This window comes from Saccopteryx bilineata, chromosome 2 (genome assembly GCF_036850765.1).
Source record: "Saccopteryx bilineata isolate mSacBil1 chromosome 2, mSacBil1_pri_phased_curated, whole genome shotgun sequence".
Lineage (NCBI taxonomy): Eukaryota > Metazoa > Chordata > Mammalia > Chiroptera > Emballonuridae > Saccopteryx > Saccopteryx bilineata.
Genome location: NC_089491.1, coordinates 370359025 through 370379306, shown reverse-complemented (window position 1 = coordinate 370379306; position 20282 = coordinate 370359025). Strand labels below are relative to the sequence as shown.

The 20282-nt window shown below is 50.5% G+C and overlaps 2 protein-coding genes and 1 long non-coding RNA gene across 7 annotated transcripts; 2 read left to right on the top strand and 1 right to left on the bottom strand.

The window, feature by feature from the left end:
* The first annotated feature begins 3140 nt into the window (after positions 1-3140).
* ACBD4 (acyl-CoA binding domain containing 4) lies at positions 3141-11452 on the top strand. 5 transcript variants are annotated; one of them, XM_066263410.1, is made up of 11 exons: positions 3141-3226; positions 3328-3436; positions 3602-3737; positions 4036-4156; positions 4227-4311; positions 4589-4709; positions 4960-5043; positions 5355-5425; positions 5514-5592; positions 6286-6425; positions 10682-11452. In XM_066263410.1, the coding sequence occupies exons 3-11, from the start codon at positions 3644-3646 to the stop codon at positions 10805-10807; spliced, it is 921 nt and encodes a 306-aa protein (XP_066119507.1). In that variant the 5' UTR covers positions 3141-3226; positions 3328-3436; positions 3602-3643; the 3' UTR covers positions 10808-11452. The 5 variants fall into 5 exon arrangements, with proteins under 5 accessions (XP_066119507.1, XP_066119510.1, XP_066119508.1 ...); XM_066263413.1 differs by having other exon boundaries at positions 3328-3480; positions 5517-5592; positions 10685-11452; XM_066263411.1 differs by having other exon boundaries at positions 3328-3480; positions 5517-5592.
* A 581-nt stretch (positions 11453-12033) lies between these two features.
* LOC136326873 (uncharacterized) lies at positions 12034-14978 on the bottom strand. The gene is made up of 2 exons (XR_010729534.1): positions 14666-14978; positions 12034-12230 (listed from the first exon to the last, which is right to left on the bottom strand). It is a non-coding gene; the product is annotated as an uncharacterized lncRNA (long non-coding RNA).
* Positions 14979-15619: 641 nt separating this feature from the next.
* On the top strand, positions 15620-19169 carry HEXIM1 (HEXIM P-TEFb complex subunit 1). The gene has a single exon (XM_066263408.1). The coding sequence runs from the start codon at positions 16261-16263 to the stop codon at positions 17335-17337; it is 1077 nt and encodes a 358-aa protein (XP_066119505.1). The 5' UTR covers positions 15620-16260; the 3' UTR covers positions 17338-19169.
* Positions 19170-20282: the final 1113 nt, after the last annotated feature.

The following is a 20282-nucleotide window of genomic DNA, read 5'->3' as shown; positions in this document are numbered from 1 at the left end:
ACCCGTGGGTGGGAGTCGAGTGTGGGTTCTGGTGACAGTGTCATGTGTACATTTACTGTGTATAAAACCACCTGCAGGCCCTGGCCGGTTGGCTCAGCGGTAGAGCGTCGGCCTAGCGTGCGGAGGACCCGGGTTCGATTCCCGGCCAGGGCACACAGGAGAAGCGCCCATTTGCTTCTTCACCCCTCTGCCGCGCTTTCCTCTCTGTCTCTCTCTTCCCCTCCCGCAGCCAAGGCTCCATTGGAGCAAAGATGGCCCGGGCGCTGGGGATGGCTCTGTGGCCTCTACCTCAGGCGCTAGAGTGGCTCTGGTCGCAATATGGCGATGCCCAGGATGGGCAGAGCATCGCCCCCTGGTGGGCAGAGCGTCGCCCCATGGTGGGCGTGCCGGGTGGATCCCGGTCGGGCGCATGCGGGAGTCTGTCTGACTGTCTCTCCCCGTTTCCAGCTTCAGAAAAATGAAAAAAAAAAAAAAAAAAAAAAAAACCACCTGCATATTTGTATAAGAAGGGTAGGATGGACAGGTGACTGCGCGTGCGCGCACTTCTGCGTTGTCGGCCACAAGTGCCCTGAGTCCGGGACAAAGATCTGGTCCCACACCACTTCTCGGCAGCAGCCAAGAGTGTGGCATCAGGACCTAGATTTGCCAACTACTTGCCCCAGGCTTTACCCCATTCTCACATATTCTCGATCCAGAGATGCTGCATACTGGTTTGGATTCCCACTTTCTGAATGTCGTCTTCCTCTCTGCACTTTTTTTTTTTTTTTTTTTTTTTTTTTTTTTTCCAAAGTTAGAAGTGGGGAGGCAGTCAGGCAGATTCCTGCATGTGCCGGACCGGGATCCACCCGGCATGCCCACCAGGGGGCAAAGCTCTGTCCATCTGGGGCATCGCTTAGTTGTGGCTGGAGCCATTCTAGCGTCTGAGGCGGAGGCCACAGAGCCATCCTCAGTGCCCCAGCCAACTTTGCTCCAATGGAGCCTTTGGCTGCGGAAGGGGAAGAGAAAGACAGAAAGAAAGAAGAGGGGTAAGGGTGGAGAAGCAGATGGGCGCTTCTCCTGTGTGCCTTTACTGGGAATCGTACCAGAACTTCCATACGCCGGACAACGCTGTACCGTTGAGCCAGACAGCCAGGGGGGGTTTTGTTTTTGTTTGTTGTTGTTGTTGTTGTTTGTTTGTTTGTTTTTACTAGAGAGGTAGAGGGACAGATAGGGACAGACAGGGAGAGAGATAAGATGAGAAATTCATTGATTGCTTTCTCATATTTGCCTTGACAGGGCTACAGCAGAGCCAGTGACTCCTTGCTCAAGCCAGTGATGGTGGGCTTCAAGTCAGCAACCATGGATGGGGTCATGTCTATGATCCCACGCTCAAGCCACCGACCCTGCGCTCAAGCTGGCGACCTCAGGGTTTCCAACCTAGGTCCTCCGCGTCCCAGGCTGAGGCTCTATCCACTGCGCCACTGCCTGGTCAGGTGTCTCTGCCCGTTTTTTAAAAAGTTTGATTTTAGCCTGACCAGGCAGTGGCGCAGTGGATAGAGCCTCAGCCTGGGACGCGGAGGACCCAGGTTGGAAACCCTGAGGTCCAGAGGCGGATTAAGGTTGGTTGAGGTCTCCAGCACAGCAGAAAATATTGGGCCCCTTAAAAAAGAGAGAGAGACAGGGAAAATAAAAATACATGTTAACCATATTTTTAAATAAAAAATATATACTATTAATATTAAAATTGCACATATGAAAGCAAACTTGGTGTCATTAGAAAAAAGTGTTGGTCCTGGCCAGTTGGCTCAGTGGTAGAGCGTCGGCCTGGCGTGCAGAAGTCCCGGGTTCGATTCTCGGCCAGGGCACACAGGAGAAGCGCCCACCTGCTTCTCCACTCCTCCCCCTCTCCTTCCTCTCTGTCTCTCTCTTCCCCTCCTGCAGTCAAGGCTCCATTGGAGCAAAGATGGACCGGGCGCTGGGGATGGCTCCTTGGCCTCTGCCCCAGGCGCTAGAGTGGCTCTGGTCGCAACATGGCGACGCCCCGGAGGGGCAGAGCATCGCCCCCTGGCGGGCAGAGCGTCGCCCCCTGGTGGGCGTGCTGGGTGGATCCCGGTCGGGCGCATGCGGGAGTCTGTCTGACTGTCTCTCCCCGTTTCCAGCTTCAGAAAAATACAAAAAAAAAAAAACCAAAAAAGTGTCAAGTTGGGGTTTTGTGGGGCCCTTCAGAAATTAGGGCCCAGGGAGCCGGCCGGTGTGCACTGTTAAATCTGCCTCTGCTGAAGTCGCAGGCTTGAGTTCAGGCTCATTCTGCTTGAGTGGGCTCACCAGCTTGAACACCAGGTCACTTTTAGCGTAGTATCATAGGCATGACTCCAAGATTTCTTGTCTTGAGTCCAAAAGTCTCTGGCTTGAAGCTTAAGGTCGCTGGCTCAGCTGGAGCCCTTCAGTCATGGCACATATGAGAAAGCAATCAATGAACAACTAAAAGTGCCCCAACAAAAAATTGATGCTTCTAATCTCTCTCCCTTTCTGTCAGTCCTCCCCTTCTGGACTTCACTAAAATAAGTAAATAAATATTGATTTTAGAGAAAATGAAAGGGGGAAAGAGAGAGAGAGAGAGGGAGGGCAGGGGAAGGGGGAGAGGAGAGAAACATCCATTTGTTCCACTTATTTATGCATTCATTGGTTGATTCATGTATGTGCCCTTACCCAGGATCAGACCTACAACCTTAGCATATCTGGGCAATGCTTTCACCAACTGAGCAACGCGGACAGGGCATCTCTGCACTTTAGATCCTGCAATTCCTTTCGCATTTTTCTGGCTTACTCTTAAACATTCCAAACTCCGCTCGGATGGCCCTCCTCCAGAACTCCTGGTGTCTGAAGAGACTTGGGTTCAGCTAACATACCCGATTTCCACCAGGGGGCGCGAGTACTCCATGTTATTTCACTGTGTCCACCCAGGGAGGCGCTTCCGCTCGCCTCTGGCAGCCCAGGGTAGGGCAGAGAATCCACTGATTCAACCCTTCTGATTGGGAGAGGCAAAACTAATTATTTGCATAATCTTGAAAGGGCCTCGCTGAGTGGCTGGGGTGTAAAAGCCGAATCTGAAAGGGGCTCTCTTATTGGCTTAAATTTCCCCTCGCTCCGCGTTCCCATCCCCGCCAGACTGGGCCGGGAGGTCAGTAGGAAGCCTCCGGCTAGTGGCGAGGGACATCCCTGGTGTCCGGGCCGGGGGCTCTGCGAGGTGAGTGCTGGGCTGCCGGGCTGCCGGGCTGGGGTGCGGCGACCAGGGTGAGTGGACTGTTCGCCCGCCTGACTCCTGGCTTGCACATTCGTCTGTCTTAGGAGTTGGAAATGCGATTCTAAAGGGTCCCTGCGACCCCTTACCACCTGCTTCTTCACCCACCCACCGAGGTTCTTTACATCCACCCAGCTGCACCTACGCTGCCTTGGGGTACGAAAAGGAGACTCTTCGGCCACAGCTTCTGACCTCCCCTGGTATCTCACTCAGGCCTCTAAAGACCTTAGTTTGCTCTGTTGGAAAGTGGATCAGTGGCTTTCCGAGTGCCCGGGTGGACCCCAGAGACCTGCTCACACGGATGCTTACTTATTCTTTCAGAGTTTCTGAAAAGTAGGGCCTCGGGGCTCGGAGCAGCTGGGCATGGGTACCGAGAATGAGATCCCAGAACCGGACTGCCAGGAACAGTTCCAGGCTGCAGTCAGAGTCATTCAGAACCTGCCTAAGAACAGTGATGGTGAGTGCAGGGGGACCTGCATTTGGGGGTCAAGATGGCTGAGGTCTGCCTGACAGGAGGCTCTGATCCCTTCGGTTTTTGCAGACAAGTCTCTGCCTGGGCCGCCCAGTGGTTCCCCTCTGCCTCGGCTGCCCAGTGGTTCCCCTCTGCCTCGGCTGCCCAGTGGTTCCCCTCTGCCTCCTGCCCCTGGTAGACCCCTCACCATCTCTGCCCTCTCCTAGGGTGGTTCTCCCCCAACCTCCATCCTCTTGGAGCTGGGGGTGATGCTCTGGCTTCCATTTCCCAACTTCCTGACCAGGATATTACCGCCCCTCCTACGAAGAAATGCTACGATTCTACAGCTACTACAAGCAGGCTACCATGGGACCCTGCCGGGTTCCCCGGCCTGGGTTCTGGGACCCCATTGGACGATATAAGTGGTGAGCTCCCCACTGGCTGGGCAAACAAGCCTCAGCTGTCAACCAGCCTCTCACAGCTCTCTGCCCCCAGGGATGCCTGGAACAGCCTGGGCAAGATGAGCAGGGAGGAGGCCATGTCCGCCTACATCACTGAGATGAAGGTGGTGGCACAGAAGGTAGGGATAGGCTGTGGGCTCCTCTCTTATCCCCAAGTTCCCAGCCAGGTGGTTGGCCCCCCACCCTTCTAGTGCTGGCCCCCATTATGTTTCCTGCATGTTAAATGTGGGAATTACCATGTTCATGCTGTCTCCCCAACCCTGTCTCTGGTCCATGACTGGGCACAAGGTGGAGGGTATGATGGCAGGAGCAGGGGGGAGGGGGCCCAGCTCAAAGGGATACAAGGGTAGGGATGGAAGGAGTCAGCTAGTCCTCAATAAATGTTATCCCCTACAGGTGATCGATACAGTGCCACTAGGTGAGGTGGCAGACGACATGTTTAGTTACTTTGAGCCCCTGTACCAGCTGATCCCTGACATGCCGAGGCCCCCGGAAACCTTCCTAAGAAGGGTCTCAGGTCAGGCCCCCAGGATGGGATCTCTGCAAGTGCTGAGTGAACTGTCTTAGGTTCAGGCTGAGGGGGCTGCTCAGTTGGAAGGGAATCTGGGGGCAAAGGGCTCTGGTGATGTCCCTGTTAGGACCCCGCCCATTGCCCCTGATGGGGTGGATCTCAGGCAGAGTACATGGCTAATCGGGAGCAGAGGTCTGATCTCACTGGGAGGCGACAGCCTCTTCCCAGCCCCACCCTGAGTGCTATGTCTCTGCAGGTTGGAAAGAGCAGGAACTGAATGGAAGTGCTGGGGCTGCAGAGTCTCCCTGCCCCCCCAAGGAACCAGCACCCCCAAACGCAGGTCAGTGGCTGGGCAGGAGGGGCACCAACACAGGCCAGGGTTGGGGGATATCTCCAGGTAGGGTGGAGGGGAGAAGGCTGGATGCCACACTGTGCCCATCATACCTAATACCCACAGACAGAGATGTCCTTTGCTCCAGGGGAAGCCAGGAGGAAGGTTCTGGGATTCCTGTTCCAGGTCCTCACTTCTGGGACCCATCTGTGCCTCTTGTGGCAGTATCTATATTGTTCCCCGAACAGGTGCTTCTGTCCATTTTATACTCTCCCTCTATAGATTCCTTCTTGTCACTAACCTACTTTCCCCCTCCCCAGAGTCTCAGCCTCCCAGGGACCTGGACTCTGAGGTTTTCTGTGATTCCCTGGAGCAGCTGGAGCCTGAGCTGGTGAGATTACCCCTTGTAGCCCTCTTTCCAATCCCACGATGCTCTGGCTGCTCCCACTGCTCCCTTTAGACCTTGCGACTCATCTCAGCAGGTTTGGGCAGAGCAAAAGGATGCCCCTGGAGGAGAGCCTGACACCAGAAACAGCCCTGTACCCCCAACAGGGAAAGGTGAGCCACTGCTTGACCCTTAACCCCATTCTGCCCTTCCCCATGGTTCTAGTGCCCGGGGCCTTCCCCTTGCTGCCCTCTTAGGGCAGAGATGAAAGTCCAGCTCTGGGCACTGGAGAGAGCAGCCTCTGCCCAGGAAAGGTTGCCAAACAGCCAGATGCCAGCCTGGATGGGCAAAGTCCCTGCCTGGCCTCCTTTTCCTGAGGGCCATCAGGAGCCATCAGACACTGAGTAAGGGCGCCTGGGACAAGAAGAGCTAGCCCCCACATAGCTACAGCTATAGCTATATGGCTTTGGGAGTCATTCTTTCTCTCTGGGCTTCCCATTTTGGACTCTCAAAGGACAACAGTGAGTTTTGCCTTGTCCCCTTCTATAACTTCCAGTGTGCATATCTCATAAAGGGCATTTTTATAAATATTATCTCCTTTATTCCTTTGAGCCAGAAGCTGTGAGGGAGATGCCATCTTCTAATTTTCAGATGACAAACTGAGGCTCAGAGATATTACTGTCTTGCCCAAAGTCACCCCTGGTAGTCTTACTCAGCCATGTGGATGGACTTTACAAAAGTCACCCTTGCTACAAGAGATTGTGCCCTACTCTTACTCTTTCCTGGACCTGCCTTAGCCTGCCACCACCCTGCCCCTAGCTGAGTTGCCTCCTGAGTCCTTTTCCCTATGTGTCTGTTCTATGCAGAAGGGTTGAAAGGCAGCCTGCCAGGGCCCCAGGGATTAGACACGTGGCTGGTGGGGACAGTTCGAGCACTGCAGGAGAGCATGCGGGATGTCCAGGGGAGACTGCAGAGCCTGGAGAGCATGCCTGCCCCCCACAAGCAGGTGAGTCCCCCCAAGGCCTAGAGCAAGAATGGGGCAGAGCTCTGAAGGTCTCTATTCTGGGCTCTTCATCCAGCCACTTCTTTTTTTTTTTTTTTTTCATTTTTTTTGGCAGAGACAGAGAGAGGGACAGATAGGGACAGACAGACAGGAAGGGAGAGAGATGAGAAACATCAATTCTTCGTTGCAGTTCCTTAGTTGTTCATTGATTGATCTCTCATATGTGCCTTGACCACCGGGGCTACAGCAGACTGAGTGACCCCTTGCTCGAGCCAGCGACCCTGGGCTCAAGCTGGTGAGCCCTGCTCAAACCAGATGAGCCCGCACTCAAGCTGGCAACCTCGGGGTCTTGAACCTGGGTCCTTCCGCATCCCAGTTCAACGATCTATCCACTGCGCCACCGCCTGGTCAGGCCAGCCACTTCTTTATCCTCGCATTTCTACCTGCCCACAACTTTGCCTCCTCTAGAGAATGGTGTGACTCATGTCACAAGCAGGGAATTCAGGGAATCTGAAGTGCTTGCTCCTGGAAGAGAGTGGAAAGGACCCTCTTTTCCTGCTATTACCTCCCTCTGCCTGAAGAAACACTGAGCAGGAGTACTAAGACTTAACAGTTGGAAGGGCCAGGATGTGTGTGCTGTTTGCATTGGGGCTGGGGGTCCCTATTGTCCCTCAGTTAGGACTTCCGTTCCCAGATTTAGGGTTTACCCTCCAACAGTTCAGCCCTTGCATCCCTCACTACCTCCCCTTGATGCCAAGAACTTTTTGCCCTTCACACCTCAGCACCTGCCATTTCTGGAGTCCCAGCTGTGTACCAAATACCATTAGTTGCATTATCTCACTTAACCCATACAACAACCCCATGAGTTAGGTTTTTGTTTCCCTATTACAGATGAGGAAATTAAGGTTCTGAGAGGTTGAAAAACCTACCTGAGGGCAAACAGCCTGGAAGAACCTTACCTGTAGGTACTTTCCAGTGCCCAGCACAAAGACCTCCTGGAATGGAGTCCACTGTTAGTATTAATATTAGTATTAGTAAGTGATGGAGGTGGGAGTGGCCGTGGCTCTGTCTCCCTCCAAAGCTGGCACCCACCATTAATTCTGTGTGGGTCGGTTCTTGAGGAGCCTAGGGTGGTGGAGACAGGTGAGGGCTGAGTTGCTACATGTGGGGGGTACCTTGGGTGACCCCTAACCCTCTTGCCACAGTATCAGCCAGGGTGACAGGAATTTCCTCACATCCACAGTGGCCAACATTTCAACACACAACATGCCCTCACCTCTCTGGTTTTACTAATTTTAAATGCTGAAGATTTTAAAGATTTCCACCCTGAAATACTTGGGATTTCATCTCTAAAAATAAGAATATTCTACCACCTAGTTTGTTTTTTTTTGTTTTTTTTTACAGAGACAGAGAGAGAGTCAGAGAGAGGGATAGATAGGGACAGACAGGAACGCAGAGAGATGAGAAGCATCAATCATTAGTTTTTCGTTGCGACACCTTAGTTGTTCATTGATTGCTTTCTCATATGTGCCTTGACTGTAGGCCTTCAGCAGACCAAGTAACCCCTTGCTCGAGCCAGCGACCTTGGGTCCAAACTGGTGAGCTTTGCTGAAACTAGATGAGCCCACGCTCAAGCTGGCGACCTCGGGGTCTCGAACCTGGGTCCTCCGCATCCCAGTCTGACTACCCACTGCGCCCGCCTGGTCAGGCTTTACCACCCAGTTTCATCGCATGCAGTAATTCCTTCATATCATCAAATAGCCAATCCAAATTCAAAACTCTCCAGTTGTCTCCAACTGCCTTTTCCAGCTGCTCTGTCTGTCCAGCCCAGGAGCACATGATGCATCTGGTTCCTCTGTCCTTTTAAGACTCTTTTCATCCAGACCAGTCCCTTTTCCTTGATACTGACTCGCTAACGAGACTCAGCCAGTGGTGCTATAGAGATGTTCCTAGTTTACGCGAACACGTTTCGTCAGAGGTGATGTCCTTCACATCAGGGGAAACATATCTAGCTGTCCTGCCATTAATGATTCTTTTTTGTTTGTTTTTTAACTTTTTAAAAAAGATTCTACTCACTGATTTTTTTCTTTTTTCTTTTTATTTTTTTTAATTAATTAATTAATTTTTTTTTTACATAGGCAGAGATAGACAGGGACAGACAGACAGGAACGGAGAGAGAGATGAGAAGTATCAATCATTAGTTTTTCGATGCGCGTTGCGACTTCTTAGTTGTTCATTGATTGCTTTCTCATATGTGCCTTGACCACGGGCCTTCAGCAGACCGAGTAACCCCTTGCTGGAGCCAGCGACCTTGGGACAAGCTGGTGAGCTTTTTGCTCAAGCCAGATGAGCCCGCGCTCAAGCTGGTGACCTCGGGGTCTCGAACCTGGGTCCTTCCGCATCCCAGTCCGACGCTCTATCCACTGCGCCACCACCTGGTCAGGCTGATTTTTTTTTCTTTTTTAGAGAGAGGAGAGAAAACGAGCTAAGCGGGTGGGGAGGGGGTGTGGAGCAGGAAGCATTAACGTGTTATAGTAGTTGCTCTTTGTATGTGCCTTGACCCAGCAAGCCCAGGGTTTCAAACCTGCAACCTTAGCATTCCAGGTCGACGCTTTACTGCTCCACCACAGGTCAGACAGCAATTAATGATTCTAACATGGATCACTACAGTGTGTCCGTAAAGTCATGGTGCACTTTTTGACCGGTCACAGGAAAGCAACAAAAGACAATAGAAATGTGAAATCTGCACCAAATAAAAGGAAAACCCTCCCAATTTCATACCTATGTAGTGCAGTTCGATGTGGGCTCCATTTGTTGCCCTACACACATCTAAACAATAGTGAAGTTCTTGCCACACACGGGTAAGGATGTCTGGTGTAACAGTGAATAACGTCTGTGACCCTCTGTTTTAAGTGATTAATGTCATGGCGCTTCGTTATAAACGCGCCGATATTCACGTTGCACTTTGGTCACGGATTCTAATTTAGTGAGCCACAGAACACACTGAACTTTCCTCTGTACCGTCCACATCTCGACTGGCATGGCCGTGGGCTGCTCCGCTGTATACATGGTGTTACATCATCATCTGCACATGCTGCCACATCATCCTACAGAAACTAGGAGGGTTTTCCTTTTATTTGGTGCAGATTTCACATTTCTATTGTCTTTGGTTGCTTTCCTGTGACCGGTCAAAAGTGCACCATGACTTTACGGACACACTGTAGTGTGGATAAAGGTGTGACAGTCTGGTCTTACCATTGTAAAGTCATGGTTTTCTCCTGCAGCCAGGGAAGGAAGGTCCAGTTCCCTGTCCATCCATGTGTCACACAGGTTTGACAAAAATTGATAGATAATCCTTGCCTGAATCAATTTATTCAGTGGTTAAAAAAAAAAAAGTTTAAGTTCTATTCCTTTAAAATTTATTAGCTGTTATTTTTCTGTAGTTTCCTTGATTATTTCGGATTTCCCTGGAATACAGTGCCTTAGGAAAATGCAGAGTAAGGGCTTAATTCTCTTTAATCATACGTTTTTAAAGTAAAGAGTTGATTTAACAATCACCTCAATGGTGACAAATTTCCAGCTTTATCAGTGTGAATTCATGAATTTTAAAGATTCAGTATTTCAATCAACTACACTCACCATTCTTTTTGATGCCTAGATTGTCACAACTTTGGTCATTGCAGACCCTTTCAAGTTGGGTCCTATTATGACCTCTTTAACCTTTAAAAGCTTCCTTGCTTTCTGGCATAAGGTGCCCCATATCCACCTCTACCTTTCTTGTTCCAGATCTGGAATCAGTCACTTCTCTAAGGAGCCCTGGCTCCTTTTAGCAAAGAATAGGTCGAGACTAAATTCTGAGCACTCAGGGGCTCCTCTTTTGAAATATGTGGCACATCCTTTACAATGTGGGATCTTAAGGCCACACCAACAGGGTCATTGCTTTGTGGCCCAGAGGAAACAGCCTATAAGCCAGTCCCTCCGCCTGGCAGCCCCTCCTGCCTCCAGCCCTCTTGGTACCTGGGATTGCCCTGGGGGGAGGGTGTGGGAATGAGTTGGAGTTCATCTGTCAGAGACACAATAGAGGCTCAGGATCTCTTCCCTTCCAGTGATGCTGATATGGGGGTAGAGATTTCTCTACCCCAGTCCTCACAGTCTGGAGGAAGTAGAAGCATCCACTGAGTTCTGGGAAGGAGGTTCGTAAGGAGGGTCCAGTCTGCTGAGGCTGGGCTACCCCTGACTCCCTCCCACCCTCTTGGCAGCAGAGACCCCCGTCCAGTGCTCGGCCTTGGCCCCTCAGGCTCTCAGGTCCTACGCTGCTCTTCGTCTTCCTGTGGCCCTTCATTGTCCAGTGGCTCATCAGACAGTTTCGGACCCAAAAGAGGTGACTCAATGGAGGAGTCTCTGCAGCCAACGGAGGAAGCCATGAGCCCCTGTCCCTGTTGTGCCCAGAGTCTTATGACGACAGTAGAAAATGGCATTAATTACAGTCCCCCCCCCCCCGCCCCAACGACCACTACCAATCAGTGTTTGCCTGGCACCCCTCCCCTAATGGTGGGGGATAGTAAGACCCCACCCTTCCCTGCAGCTTCACAAGGTTGCTTCTCCCAACCCCCTCCCCCGCTGAAATCATCCCTGGTTTCCTTGGAAGGTTGCAGTTGCTGGGCTCGTCCTGGATCTTGGGTTGGCTAGTGACTCAGGGGCGGGGCTGCCGTGTTTTGCCTCTGCCCTCCCCACCCCCTGGGTCACCTGACTCTTCTCCCACCAGCCTCTCCCCTAGGTGGTTCAGCTCTTGGGCAAGTTGGGACTTGGGCCGGGACCTGGGATTGGTTGGCTGGGAGGCTTTGGGAGGGAGGCCAGGAGGCCCCGCCAAGTTGGGAGAAGGCAGAGAGAGCAGGGCCGGGGGAGGGGCGTGAGCCCCGTCTGTGGCCTTCTCCCCACACACACACTCAGGATGTCTTCACTGAAGATTCACTTACAAATGAATGTTTCGCTAAAGAAAATAAAACCTTAATCTTTTACCGTCTACCAAACGAGGCGGAAATCGAGTCCGGAGCGCGCGAGGCATAGCCCCTTCCTTGCTCACCCCACCCATGTCCCTTGGACAGCCGCAGCCAGTGGGTGGTGTTTCTGAGGGAGGAAGGTTGTCCCTCCTTCGTGGACACGTGAAGGGAACACAGAACCCGGAGTCTTGAAGGAAGGCGGAGAGGAAGGGGGTGTCCCAGGAAGGGTGGAGCTGGGGCGCGGGCTACACCTACCGCGGGGTAGGGGCTTTGGGCTCAGCCCTACCCGCCTGTCATTGTTGGGGGCCCACCGGGCCCAGGGGCATCTCCGTCACCACGGTAGGTTGTGGATGGCTGCTCCCTGCGCTGGGCGTAGTGTTGGGGGTCACCCCGATCCGGAAGTGCCCACTCCCTGCTTAACCCTCAGCTGCTCGCTCCCGATGCCCGCTTTTCTTGACACCCACTTTCGGGCTTGCCTAGGGAACTTTCTGGAAGGCCAAGACCAAGTGGTAGCCTTGCCCCCCCCCCTTACCCCGCCCTTAGGCTTGGGGGCGGGCCCTGCTCAGGGAGCCTCCGCTGGGGGTGGGCAGAGCGCCTGCATGGGCACAAACCTCTGGGTGATGCCGAGTACTGCTGGCTGCTTAGGCACCGAATTAATGTTTCTCACCGCCTGGCAACCTTGGCCTTCCTCTGGTCAGCATCAATCCTGTCATTCAGGCCGTGTTGGCCACTAGCCAGGGTGCCCATCTGTGGAGGGCTGAAGACTTGAACCTCCTGTAGTTGCCACCACTTGGACCTCAGTACCTTCCTGCTGGAGTGAGGAAGAGGCAGTTCAGAAGGCCCCTCCTTGGAGACCCTTAAACTCCTGAGTTATCTGTGTCAAGCCCTCGCCTTGCCCACTCTCCCGGCCTTGCCCATCACCAGTTCACTGGAAGCCACGGTCACTCTTTGATGCTTCTCCCTTTTCTCAAGGCGGTATCCCTCAGAACAGTTGTGGAGCCCTGTCCCTGCTGCTCCCCATTTGGCTCGGGGTTACAAGTGGAGAGGCAGTGGGAGAGGGACCAAATTGGCGGTGGGGACGCAGGTGTAGAGCGGAAACCAGCTCCCCCACTTGAGCACGCTAGTTGTGTGATTTAGGCAAGACTTAACTGCTGAGCCTGGGTTGTCTTGCTTACAAAATAAGGATGATGATCTCTTCATAAGGCAGCTTTGCGGTTTAAATGACCAGGATGTGTAAAATTCCTGGCAAAGGGTTAAAACTCAGCTAATAGTAAGGTGCCTGGCCTCCTGTTTGATAGAATTCTAGAATTCTACAACCTATTAGTCTGGGCACCACTTCCCCAATATGACAAAATGAGCCCATACAGCAGAGCCCTGTCCGTGAACAGGCTGGGTTCAGCTATCCCTTCCACATTTCCCTGATGGAGGGTACCTACGAGTCCTCTGCAGGCTGAACATGGAACAAAGTGAAGGTCTCTGGCTCCCAGTGTGAGGGGCAGCTTTTGCTTCTGAGGAGCCTCCTGCTAGATAGATGAAGAAGCACAGAAGGCAGGCTTTTCGGATGGATGGACCTGAGTTCTTGGAAGCCCAGGGAAGACAGGCTAGCATGGTCATTTCTGAAATATCTGGCTGTGCCCCAGAGGCACTCTTGCTTGCCTCTCTCCCTTTGGACATGCCATCACTACTTTCTCACAGAACCACTCTTGAATTCCCAGAGAAGTCCTCTTTTTTTTTTTACAGAGACAGAGAGAGTCAGAGAGAGGGATAGATAGGGACAGACAGACAGGAACGGAGAGAGATGAGAAGCATCAATCATCAGTTTTTCTTTGCAACGCCTTAGTTCATTGATTGCTTTCTCATATGTGCCTTGATCGCGGGCCTTTAGCACACTGAGGAACCCCTTGCTCAAACCAGCGACCTTGGGTCCAAGCTGGTGAGCTTTTTGCTCAAGCCAGATGAGCCCCCGCTCAAGCTGGCGAGCTCAGAGTCTTGAACCTGGGTCCTCGGCATCCCAGTTCTGTGCTCTATCCACTGCGCCACTGCCTGGTCAGGCACAAGTCCTTTCTTTGGACATACTTACGATTCATAGAATGCCCTTCTTCATGCCACTTTGCCTGAAAACGATTCATCCTTCAAAGACAGTTTCCCCCTGAAACCTGTACACAACTCCCAATTCCTAAGCAGCTTGGCTCACAAACTCCTACAAGGTTCTCATCACCTGCCATTTTGGCTCACTGTGGTTTGGTGGCCTCTCTATACCGTCCATGAGTAGCAGAGATGTTATTCATCAGCCTGCCCTCCTGACAAATCTTTCCTAAATGAAGATATAAGGGCCTGAAATAGGCTGAAGCTGTTAGGAATGAAAAGGAACTATAGAGTTCTTGAGAAAAGAATTTTGTGTTTGTGAAAGAAAAAATGGCACAGGAGTCACAAAGACCTCCACACTAACCAGACTTGTCACTTAGCTGTCATGTGACCTTGGACAAGTCACTTAATTTCTGACTCTTAAGAGATTTCTTATCTCTAGAATGGAGACAGTAATTCCCATCCTTACTCACTGGGGTTTGATAGGGTCTAATGGTTCTGTGGTAAAAGCACATTACATGGAAAGCGGTTGGAATGTCAGCCATTGCCACTAAGAAAGAAGCAATAAGAATGGGTCACTTGGTGTGTGGCAAGAGGGAGAAGTTAAGATTAAACCGGATTTTAGGCCTAAGTGATCACAGTTTGGGCTATTCCCAGACCCTGTCATTCAGATAAGTACTTGGAATCTGGAGAATTTTCTCAAGAACAAGTCGTCATTGTCAACCTCCATCCCCACCCCGTGTCTACCCCAACAGTCCTGGATCAAAATCCCCCTGCCCCCGTTTTTGGGCAAGTCTTTCTACTTGGAGGTAGCCTTTAGCTCTGTCTGCTTCCCTCTCAGTGTTGCCCAGAGCCCACTGTGATGAGAGAAGAGAGCCTAGCCTCTGTGGGTGATACCCCCTTTTCTCTCGGTTAGCCAGGGTTGATAATTTAAATTTATCAGCAACAAGATTCATCAGCTGGCCTGTTCCTGTCAGGAAATGCTCCTGGTGGGCTTGGAAGTGAAAAGACCAAGTCAGCCCCAAGAGGCCATTTTCTTCCATAGAAGCTGAGGCCCCGCGAGGTGAGGCCTTCCTGCCCCGGGGTTTCCAGGGAGCCCCAGGAGCACACCCGGTGCTTCAAGAATCCTGGCCCAGGCCAGTGGCTGTGTTGGCCCACCGTTTTGCACCGGTTCCTGCGGCTGCGGCGGAGGCTCTGGAAGGCTACAATTGGGGCTGGGGCTCGGTCACTTCGCCCATAGGTATCAAGGCCAATACGAGGGAGGGCGGACGTCACTCGGGACTCGAACCTGCCTTCTCATCTTCTGAGGCCTACACCAGGTTGCTGTGCTAACGCAGTCATACTGTCCCTTTAAGGCGGCACTTTTTATTCTTCATTTGTTTACTTCGTGCGCTTTTCATTTTTTTACAAAAATGTTCACAATATCCGTCCGCAAACGTCAGTCCCAGGCACTAGCCACACACTTTGAAACCATTTCTATAATCTTAAAAATCAAGACTTACAGCGGTGGGCCAGCATCTCTCTTTATAAGATCTAATTTTCTTTTACACTTTAGGGACTACTTTTTAGGAATAAACCATTTTTTTTGCTACAGCTAACACATGTTTATGATCTTCAAAACCCTTCCGCTGAGGACAGAATACGATAACAGGCTTTAAGACGCACCTTTTCATTAAAGTATTCTGTGTAGGTCGTCATAGAACATCGAATCTTCTCATATTCTGGAAACAGAATGGTATGGCCCAGAGCCCGCCCCATCTTTTCTGTGACTGGTCTTCCTTTCTCCACCATATATATGACTCTTAACCAATGGCCGCTCACGTTTCTTCAGCGAGGGCTAAGCAGTGGAGGGAGGTGGCCTGGAAGACGCCCCCTACGCGCCCTAGGGTTGGCTACGTCGCACGACGCGTGAGGACGGTGGGCCCAAAAGATAGAAACTACGAGTCCCAGCTTCCCGCAAAAGGGACTCCGTTACGCATGCGGGTGGGAGGGGCGGACAAGCTTCTATATAAAAGCGGAGCAGAGGGCTAGGACGCAGCAGTTGGAAGTTGGCAGGTGGTGAGGCAGGTTGGGAGGGGAAGTTGGGGGAGGAGGCGGAAGAGGAGTTGTCGGAAGGGGGAGGAGGGAGGGAGGGAGGGAGAGAGGAAAAGAGGAGGAGGCGGAGGAGAACTGAGCTGAGCAGAGCATCGAGCCAAAGGGGAGATGAGTTTGTATGTCCTCGGATGAGGCTCCGGGCCGGCCTAAGGAACTGGGAGCTCGGGTTGGAGCGACACCCGTGGAAGTGGGCGTAGGTGGCTCTGGGACCTTAACCCCTTGTGGGTTCTGCGGCAGGGGATTTAACCCTTTGTGGATCGGCTCCTCAGAGGAAGCGTCATCGGATAGTTTTAACCCCTTCGGGGCTGGGTTTAACCCATTGGACTTATCCTCATCTCCTAGTCCACCAATTTCTCCATCGTGGGGGCGTTCTGCGGGGAGACTCGAGGCTGACCCCCTCTGCACATTACGTACTGTTCCTGCTGCTGCTGCACACCCCTGGACCTGCTAGCTGGTCGCGCTGTGACGTTTAACCCTTTATTGACTTGAGCTCCCCCGAGTTGCAATTGGAGTTTGCTGACCGGACGCCGAAGGCATCGCTGCAGAAATTACCGAAGTGGACTCTTGGACATTTTTTTAAAAGAAAACAAAAACCTTTTTTTCCTCACGGACTTAAAAGCCAAAATTTTTCAAACTTTGAGAAGAGGACTCTGTTAGCCATGGCCGAGCCACTCTTGGAATATCAGCACCGGCCTCAAACTAGCAACTGTACAGGTGCTGATGCTGTCCAGGAAGAGCGGAACCCCGATCGCCCCCCAGGCGCAGAGGAGCGGGTGCCCGAGGAGGACAGTAGGTGGCAATCGAGAGCGTTCCCCCAGTCGGGTGGCTGTCCAGGGCAGAAGGGGGAAGGGAGCCTGGAACCCCAGCCACCTCCTCTGCCGATCCAGGTCTGTCCAGAACCTAGCTGCACGGAAGCAGACGAGAAGGGCCAGAATGGAGACGACTTGTCTGCTGGCGGAGCACCCCCGCCGGCGGCGGAAGGGGAACAGAAGCCTGAGGCTGAACCGCTCGCCCAGCCGTGCCATGACTCCGAGGCCAACAAGTTGAGGGCTTCGGCTGCTGGGAGCGAGGAGTCGTGGAGACAGCAGCAGAGACAGCTGGGCAAGAAAAAACATAGGAGACGCCCCTCAAAGAAGAAGCGGCATTGGAAACCATACTACAAGCTGACCTGGGAGGAGAAGAGAAAGTTCGACGAGAAACAGAGTCTGCGAGCTTCGAGGATTCGAGCCGAGATGTTCGCCAAGGGCCAGCCAGTCGCGCCCTATAACACCACGCAGTTCCTAATGGATGATCACGACCAGGAGGAACCGGATCTCAAAACTGGCTTCTACCCCAAGCGGGCCGCCACCAAATCCGACGACACCAGCGATGAAGAGTTTCTGGAAGAGGCGGGCGAGGAGGATGGGGGGAGCGACGGGATGGGAGGAGACGGCAGCGAGTTCCTGCAGCGGGACTTCTCCGAGACTTACGAGCGGTACCACGCGGAGAGCTTGCAGAATATGAGCAAGCAGGAGCTCATCAAAGAGTACCTGGAGCTGGAGAAGTGCCTCTCGCGCATGGAGGACGAGAATAACCAGCTGCGGCTGGAAAGTAAGAGGCTGGGCGGCGACGACGCGCGTGTGCGGGAGCTGGAGCTGGAGCTGGACCGGCTGCGCGCCGAGAACCTCCAGCTGCTGACGGAGAACGAACTACACCGGCAGCAGGAGCGAGCACCGCTGTCCAAGTTTGGAGACTAGACTGAAACTTTTGGGGGGGTGGGGGGGAAAGGGGACTTTTTACAGTGATGGAATGTAACATTATATACATGTGTATATAAGACAGTGTACCTTTTTATGACACATAATCAGAAGAGAAAATCCCCCAGGCTTTGGTTGGTTTGGTAAATTTAGCTATGATGTAGCTTGTGTGCTTTCTCCCGATCTTTAATTATGTGAAAGTGAGGGGCGCTTTACTTTTCCTTTTAGAAAAATTTTTATGTGTAATTTGACCAAGTTATGCATTTTCTGTTAAAAATCCTCTCCTTAAACGGAGCTATAAGGTGGCCAAATCTGAGAACTATTCAGTTCATTCTAGTTAATAAATTTAATATTTGTAAATGTAACATAGTTTGTGATTTCTAGAGCTAATTAAAAATAGTACTGATTTATGCAATTGCATCTTTGGAGGGTAAAGAAACCATTAAATTTGTTAATTTGAAAAAATCTTTAATGAAGGATTTTCAATTACCCGATCTTCCCCTTGAATGGGTTTTAATGTGCTACAATATCCAGTTCAGGCAAAATATAAAGATTTAAATAGCTTCAAACTTAAGTGTGCTTGCTTTCTAGTGCCTTGGTTTTCTTTCCTGATGTTGGGAGAAATAAACCAGCGTTGGATGTTTGGGGAGTAGAAAGTGGCTACAATCATAAGATTAAATTTTAATTCTGCTTCTCTAGAGCCATTCTAAAGTCTATTAACAAAAATGTAAATCTGATTTGGCTGCTTGTTAAAACAACTGACAACCTCATTTCATCCCTACAAGTAGGTTTTTAGTAATTCTCCACCCCCCACCTCCCCCTTTGAGGCTGGAGCAAATTCCTGGATGCCTGGAAGAGGCTCTTGGTAAACCTATTGCTTAGCGCTAGCAATGGTTGGATAACCTTGTGGGGCAGCCCTTTATGTCATTTAGAGATAGGGGATATTGGATTTACAGAGAAAATGACTATTTGGGGCATTCCAAAGACTTAACCTTATGTTCAACACTTAGGTGCTCCCTATACCAAAAAACAAAACAAAAACGGAATAGGAGCTGTCCACCTTTCCAAGAGGGTCAAACTAAAATTAGAAATGCCCCACCCACTGCAAATCAAATGTAAAACCTCTGGCTGAAGAGCAAAACTCCTTGGGGCCTGAGTGGGAACCCCTCACATATTCCCTACTCAACCATTATTCTCAGTCTCCTAAACTGCGCTGATAGCAGCACTTCTTGGATAGTTCTGCTCGTAAATGCAAGGAGGCCCTGGTAATTTCTGCCCCAAAGTCAAAATAGTAAATTATAAAATTGTTTCCTCCTGTCACTATGGATAACCCAGCCCATCTTCCCTGCCCTGTGTAGTTCCTTAAGGCAACTGCACTACACAAATCACTAGCACAGGGTTTCCTTAACTTGGGGCCTTAGAAACCATAAGGGGCCTTGGGGTCTACAAACCCCATAAAATTATATGTAGACTTATGTTATATGTGCATTTTTCCAGGGAAAAGGTACAAGAGAATCATAAGATTGTCAAATTTGTTGAAGGTTTAAATGCCCCTGCAGGGAAAGAGGAAAAAGTCTCCCATTGCAAAGCTTCCTTTTGCATCTAAATGAAATAATGGAGGTGGTGGGTATTTCAAGAGTGAAATGCATCTTAGGATGGATGCATAAGGAGCGTACACAAATCAATGAATCAAAGGAATTATGCTGGTGGACTGACTCAGAGCCTTCAAAGCTGGACTGAGCTGGCTGTATTCTGGAAGATAGTCCACTGTAGAAAATGTATGATCAGTTTTTCCTTTTGCCTAAAAATTACATTAAATGTCTAACTTGAAATAGTTTTCTTCGTGTTTTTAATACTCCCTCTGCTATGACATCATGCAGTAGTCCCAGAAACCTAGCTGCCTGGTGGAAAGGCAGCAACACTGCCCTCTGGCTTTACGGTACAGAGCAGAAGCCTCATTTTGATTGCACTAGGATGCAGCAGTGATAACCTCTTTAATTTCAGAACCTCTTCTTCATAAGACTGGGATTTATGTATTAGAATCTTGTTTCCCCTACTGCCTTGGAGACTTTATATAAATATAAAATTTATCATCAGAAAAAACAATACATTTTACTCTTGAGAAATACAGTCGAATTTTTAAAAATATACAAATACTTAGTTTTAAGTAACTCATACATTACCTCGGGCTATACAATTTTCTGAATTCTGCTTTCAGGGGCACTGGCATTTTACTATATTTATTGCATTTATATTCTTAGAATGATGAGGTTTGTGTGAAATATGAGTTTCAACACTTTCTACAGTGAAACATTTGACTCTAGCATATTGGTCTTAGGACAGAAGACTCTGAATTACCTATATTTACAGGAGTGTGCTGGATGACCCTCAAGTCCACTCTAGCCATTCACTAAAGTCCTCCCTGCCAAACATTTCAAATGAGCAACACAAAAGACGATGTCTACCACTAGCAATTTCAGTTTGTTCCCTTTATGGAGCCTGGGTATCCAGCCAGGGCAAAGGACTTCCCAAACTTTGAGACAGCTGGATGGACAGCTTAATTCTCCTGAGAGTAAGAAAAACTTTTCTAGGGCTAGCTTATAACATGAAAGAGGATTTTAAGAGATGGGTCCCTTTAGATTTCAGTTTGGAGAAAAAACCAGGGACTTCTAGACTTGTTTAGTTGTGACTAGGTATCTCCAGAGAGGAAACAAAGTCAAAGAACGAGGGTCTCAGTCATACATTTAACATATACCAGCAATGAAATCCTGGATAATCCTTCAAACTCACTGAGCCTCATTCTTCATCAGCAAAATGGGGCTATATTACTTTATATAACTGATATAAGGATTAAAAGAGATAGTACAAAAATGTGCTATACATACAGCAGTTGCCCATTGGATTGGTATTTTAATTTTCACTTCATCCAGTATTTATAAAAATAT